General features: G+C 46.7%; 1 protein-coding gene across 1 annotated transcript; it reads left to right on the top strand.

The window, feature by feature from the left end:
- The first annotated feature begins 358 nt into the window (after positions 1-358).
- LOC122167828 (antimicrobial peptide THP2-like) lies at positions 359-2,947 on the top strand. The gene is given in 4 exon segments (XM_042832683.1): positions 359-436; positions 1,641-1,719; positions 1,951-2,075; positions 2,731-2,947. Coding segments are annotated over 3 exon segments (255 nt in total). The 5' UTR covers positions 359-436; positions 1,641-1,661; the 3' UTR covers positions 2,803-2,947.
- Positions 2,948-6,398: the final 3,451 nt, after the last annotated feature.

Genomic DNA, 6,398 nt, shown 5'->3' with positions numbered 1-6,398 from the left:
CAGAGAGGCACACAGTGCAATGTGCGTATTGCAATGGATTAAATTGCTCCTGCCCAGAAACAGTTCAACATATGTCCCAATATGTTGGACCCAGACCACGGTGGCTTAACGTACCTTACATAAACTGGTGTGTCACAAGAGGTATTGCATGAGGAACCTGGGATTTTCCAGCAGAAAATCTTTGTAGGTTCAGAGACCGGCACTGCTTTTTGACTGGGAAGTGAGAAGAAACTTCATTCTGGTTGGGTTAGAAGTCACCAAAAAGATGGGTCACTTTTTGATTGGCTTGATGGGTACCTACTGGAAAGAGAAAGCAAGAATCACTACCCACAGCAAACATGTTATAAAAGAGGCTCTCAGTCCCACAGCCAAAGCCCTCTGGAGGGAATAGACCAAGAGGTGTTCTTGTTTGGCTTCTGGGCACAGCTAATATCTGGTAACTCCTCAGTTCTTTTCAGTCTTTCTTTTAATGTCTTCTGTGTTTTTGGAAAAAAAAAAATATATATGTATATATATGTGTGTGTATATGTGTGTGTGTGCTCAGCATTATTAATCTGAATTTGTAGGCTTCTAAAACAAATTGGATGTAAGTTGATCAGCGTTACAAAGGTTGAATAAGTAGTTCAAATGTGTGCTCGTATCTCTGTAGGCTTTGAGAAAGCAGGCTTTGATAAAGGTACCCTACTTGTGAATTCCAAGGAGAAAAATGGGGTGAGGTCAGGCTGAAAAGCTGCTGGTCCCTTGGAAACCAAAATATACTTGGTATCAATACAAGAAGGCCATTTCATTTTCAGAATTAGGTTCACTTTGCTTACTTATTTCTCCTGGTATTTCCAAATATAGAGATTTTTGCTCCAACTTCTGATGCCAATTTCTAATCTGCTTCGGGCTTCTCCTTACCATTCCTTTTGCAGAAATGCAACATTTCATTGCTACCTCATTTCCCTGCAGTGCTTAAGAGAAAACAGAGGATTGGAAGATTGGTGGATCAGAAGATCACCCAGCACCAGAATGGGTGATATCTCCCTTCTATCCATAAGCCCAGCTAAGACATCTTATCCCACTTTTCTTACATTAGTTGCTTTAGTCATTGACTCTTTCAGTGACTTCATTACAGGACTGTTTTTTAAATGTCTCTTGTCAGCTGGGAATAGGTTTGTTTGTTTTTGGAATTTGGAGTTTCCATTCCTGTGTGATCATCTGTAGATGAAAGCTGAAGATTTTGAGCAAATTGCTTTTGACAAGTTTCAAGGTTGCAAAATGAACACGCATTTCCGTCGTTTATGAGCTCAGATGTAGAGCCACCTCATTGTGTTCAGTGGGGTTTATTTATTAGATAAAACATTTAACCAGGCATAAGGTGATGCTTGCATTTTGGTCAAGGAGTATTAGCAAAGTGTGGCAGGAAATCTGAATTAAAACAGTTTAATAAACCTAAATCCTGAGATATGTGTTTATATCCCATGCTGCTCCTTGCTTTCTTTCCCCCAGAAATGCCCACAGAGCATCCATGAAGTCACAGAGGTATTTCTGAATTTGAAGAAAATGTAATACAAATGCCATTTCATCTGTACAGAACAGAGGACTGTAGATTCCAGGGACTGCCTGTCACATACATCTCTTCTTTCTTTTCCCTGTAGCAGCTCAGCAGATCCGCAGCCATGAGGATTCTTTACCTGCTTTTCTCTCTCCTCTTCCTGGCACTCCAGGTTTCTCCAGGTAAGATGAAAGAGGAGCTAAAGGGTGGCAGTGCTACCATGGGGATGCTTATCCCCCTGGATATGTGGGGGGAGGATAACAACTGGCTTATGGGGAAGGGTTTCCTTTGTGAGCTCACCTTTCAGCATGGCCAAACCTGCACAGCAGTCCTTGAGGCAGCGGAGTGAGTGGGGTTGCATTCGCCTTGCCTTGCAGAATCAGAGGGTAGGAACTTTGTTGCTGTTGTTGCAGGTTTGTCTTCACCCAAGAGGGACATGTTGTTCTGTAAAAGAGGGTCCTGCCACTTTGGAAGGTGTCCCAGCCATCTAATCAAAGTTGGAAAATGCTTTGGGTTCCGTTCCTGCTGCAAATGGTGAGTTTGGCATTCACTGATGTTCATCCATCACACGAGTAGACAAATACATTTTGCCCGAGATGCTGCTGAATGTTGTCTGGATTTATGAAAGAAGCAATATATTTTGAGGGCAGCCTGGTGTTAGCTGCTAGCAGAGCTTTACAGTTGTCTTTCTGCTGAGATGTGCACCACGATGTGTCCAGGCACAAAGGGTAAAGTATGGCCATAGTTGCCAGCTATGCACAGTCCCAGCTCTTTGACCCCTTACAGCTCCTCTGCCAGAGCAAAATATCAGGGTTTCACCTTTTCAGAACTGGGCTGTTATGGTGCATGGGGAACAATAGGGTTGCACTGCAGGATGAACACAGATCCGAGTGCAGTCGAGCGTGGGCAAGAAGTGAAACTTCTTCAAAAGAAAATCTAATATCGTTTGGATTGAATGCACTCAGCCCAAGACCAGGGGATACCAATTCAGTTCCCTGCTTTTCCTAAAGCAATAGCAGAGCACTCCTCCCAGTCAGATAGGACTGCACAAGGCTGTCCCAGTCCGGCTTGCACGTGACATTAGATATTTTGGAATGTTTAGAACAAGAAGAAGACATGCATGGATTGACAGTGAGTAGGGAAGGAATGTAAATACAAAAAATAATCTGATTGTTTTTTTTCTCTTTATGCAGGCCATGGGATGCATAAAAACTTCATGAGTCCATTCAAGAGCTTTGGAAATTTCTTCCAGGAACTTGCTTTGAATCCCCTTCATGCTACAGCAGAACCTCAGCATCAAGAAAACCCCTCGCATGTTTAATGCAATGTGTTTTGTGTTATAGAGTAAATACAAATATCTTCTGCACTGCCTTTCTTCCTCTTGAATAAATTGTCATTGCATAGCATCCATACTGGTGTCAGTTGTGTATTGGGGTATTAGGAAACATTTCTTCTCCTAAAGAGCAGTGATGCTGTGGTACAGCTGCCCAGGGTGGTGGTGGGGTCACCGTCCTTGGAGGGGTTCAATGTGGAGATGTGGCACTGAGGGACGTGGGCAGTGGGCACGGTGGGGTTGGGCTGGGGTTGACCTGGGTGATCTCAGAGGTCTTTTCCAACCTGAATGATTCTATGATTATTTTCATGGATTGAGGGTAACAGCTCTGTCTGGGTAGAAATTCACAGCATTTATTTATCCTAAGTCTGTTTGTTTGCACAAACAAACTTATCCTCAGGTGTCCCATCCAACTTCCAGTCTTCTGTGACACGATTTCTTACACAGTGATAAAATAATCCTTTTTTTTTCCTCATTATTTCTCACAGGGATCCTGGTGGCAGCTCTGGGGCCGTCCAGTGTTAGAGCAGTAATTGGTGCAGCTTGGACCTGCTGGAAATAGGGGTGATCAAGGCTAAGGAGCAGCCTGAAGATGCAGCTGCCATCCCATGTGGAGGGGAACCACATGGAAGTTGGGGCAGGTGTGGTGGCAAGGACTGTCATGCCAAATTGAGGCAGCACAGAATTTAATATAGTCCTTAAATAGGATAAAAGCTGACCTTCACTTAGACCTCCTTCCCTTCTTAAACATCCCTAGAGCTTTCCCATAAGGACTGGTGTCACAGGAGATGGGATTTCTTTGACTCCAGCAGGGATTCTCAGCTGGAAGCCAATGCAGGCATGAGCACCAGGGCTGTGGGAAGGGCTACACACCCAGCTGGGAAGTCAAAGGAAGGGAAGTCAGAGAAAGAGGACCAAAGTGACTTATTTAATAGGATATTCAATAACAAACTGCTGAGATACTTGCACTAATGGATGTACACACATGCATTTAATTATACAGGGCTGAGGGCTGCATTTGCTGAAAGGTTGAAGTCATTGCCTAATGGTGGAGAATCCCAGCATGCAATCCCAATTAGTCTAGACAGGCATAGAGGTAAAGACATCCTGCTTTAATTCCTGCTGGACTGCATGTGTCCAGGTCAAGGTACATGGGTCTCATTGCAGATCTCACCTTAAAAAGGAGCTGGAAAGGCAAACTGGTGGAACTATTCCTTTCCAAGAACTACACAGGTCTCCTTGTGGGATAAGGCCCCTCCATCAGGGCTGGGAAAAGGGTGGGTGCTGTGGAACTGGCTGTTTACAAGGGTGGTTAGTGATAGGACAAGGGGGAATGGTTTTAAACTGAGACAGGGGAGGTTTAGGTTGGATATGAGGAGGAAGTTTTTCCCCCAGAGGGTGGTGAGGCACTGGAACAGGTTGCCCAAGGAGGCTGTGGATGCCCCATCCCTGCAGGCATTCAAGGCCAGGCTGGATGTGGCTCTGGGCAGCCTGGGCTGCTGGTTGGTGACCTGCACACAGCAGGGGGTTGGGACTGGATGAGCATTGTGGGCCTTTTCAACCCAGGCCATTCTGTTATTATGTGACTGTCAGCTGATGAGGGAGGTGGAAGACTCATCACACTGTGTGGTGGTACCTCCAGGATGGATCGAACGGGCAGCACTGGCCTTGCTGCACCAGTGCTGATGGGGAAGAGCATCCCTGGGCACCCACTGGCATAAGGACAACACTCACACTTCCCAGCAGCTGCAATGCCAAATTGCACGCCTTTATTCAGAAGGGAAAAGCAGCACCTAGGCAAATAACTGCAGGCCCACGCTGGGATGTCTTCAGCTTCCAGTGCCACGGTCACACCATGGGAGACTGCAGAGGTGGGAAGGGAAGAAGCCAGTGGGGGATGTTGCCAGAAGTGAGAAGCGAGAGCAATGTCCTGCTTGGGAAGTCCGGCTCTTCAGCCCCATATACTGCGGAAAGAAAACATGCTGTGAAATCATCCCTTTCTATTCTCCTTCTTTTTCTGTCTCTCAGTGTGCATCCCTTCTTCTGGGTAACAAGGACACATTGACACTAATCACAATGCAGGTAATAACCATTCTCCATAGCAGACAGCTTGGTTTCCAAGGTTTTGGAGACACCAGGGAACGGGTTCTGTGCCTCACACTATCCAGGGGAGAGCCTTCACTCTGCACCAACCTGCAGAAGCATTTATGAAACCAACAGGCCAGGCAGCTCTGCTTATCTGAGGGCAACAGGGAGGCCCATGTCTGATCTGGGGTTCCCTCAGCTCCTTTAATGGACAGGTCCTAACAACTTCTCCTTTCCTTCCCAACACCCTGCCCTGGATCACATATAGCTCGGAGCCAGTAGCTAGGCTCAAATACAACAATAGCTATTTCTGCCATCACAGTAGCAGGTACAATTTCATCCCTAATCCCAAAGCTTACCTTTTGCAGCAAAGCTGAAATCTTGAACATTTCCCACTGATGAGTGAGAGGGAAGGGCACTTCAGAAATGCGCAGAAGCCATTCTGACGTAAACATTCCTTTTTGCCTAGAGCCCGGGAGGATCCTGTGCAGAGCAAGAGAAAATGAGTGAGAGATACCAGTACAAACTGTGTGTGCTTCTAGAATGTCTGGTCCATGGATCTCAGTCTAACATGTGCACAAAGCACCAAACCCGAAAGCCCAGCCACTCATCCTAGCCACAGAATGGTTGGGTTGGGAGGGACATCAAGGATCATGAAGCTCCAACCACACACCACACGCAGGGCCACCAACCTCCACATTTCACAGCAGCTCAGGCTGCCCAGGGCCCCATCCAACCTGGCCTTGAACACCTCCACGGATGGACAGGGCATCCACAGCCTCTCTGGGCAGCTGTTCCAGCACATCACCTCTCTCATAGGAAAGAACTTTCCCCAGCATCCAACCTAAATCTTCCCTCCCTCCTGAACCAACTGATCAGAGACTTCCTAATGGTTACCCAGCCCTGACAAGTCACTTCCTGGGATATGGAGAACCCCACATCTCACCTGCAGCACCCTGGGCCAGGAGGAGGATGAAGGGGAGGAGCAGGTACACGATCCGCATGGTTTACGCCTGTCCCAGGTTTTCACAGGGCTACAAAGGGGAGAAACAAAAGCAACACAAGATACACTTTCTAGCACAGACAACATGTCAGAAGTACCACTGGTCTATTTGCTTTCTCTCTTCTGTCCCTACTTAATCAAACGTCAGAGCAGAGTTTACACACCAGGAGGTGCTTATGACAAAGCAATTCCAACAATTACATGAGGGTCAAACCAGGCTCTGAAAGTCAAGGAAATGCTTGTACCTGGAGATGCCACACTACATGTATTGTTAGTTGGTGCAGTGCATCAATGCAAAGCTGGCCACCCAAACCACTCCACCCAAGCACTTCTGTTTCCCCAGGCTCACCAAAGGCATCCTGGCACATCATCCACTCATGGTCTCTCCCAGCAATAACAGAACACCCCAGCTCTGCTCTCACTGCCACAGCCCCATGCAG

Source organism: Centrocercus urophasianus, unplaced genomic scaffold (assembly GCF_019232065.1).
Source record: "Centrocercus urophasianus isolate 14NV4802_14NV808 unplaced genomic scaffold, USGS_Curo_1.0 seq_39, whole genome shotgun sequence".
Lineage (NCBI taxonomy): Eukaryota > Metazoa > Chordata > Aves > Galliformes > Phasianidae > Centrocercus > Centrocercus urophasianus.
The sequence above is the reverse complement of the archived record's forward strand: the minus strand, read 5'-3'. Positions and strand labels throughout refer to the sequence as shown.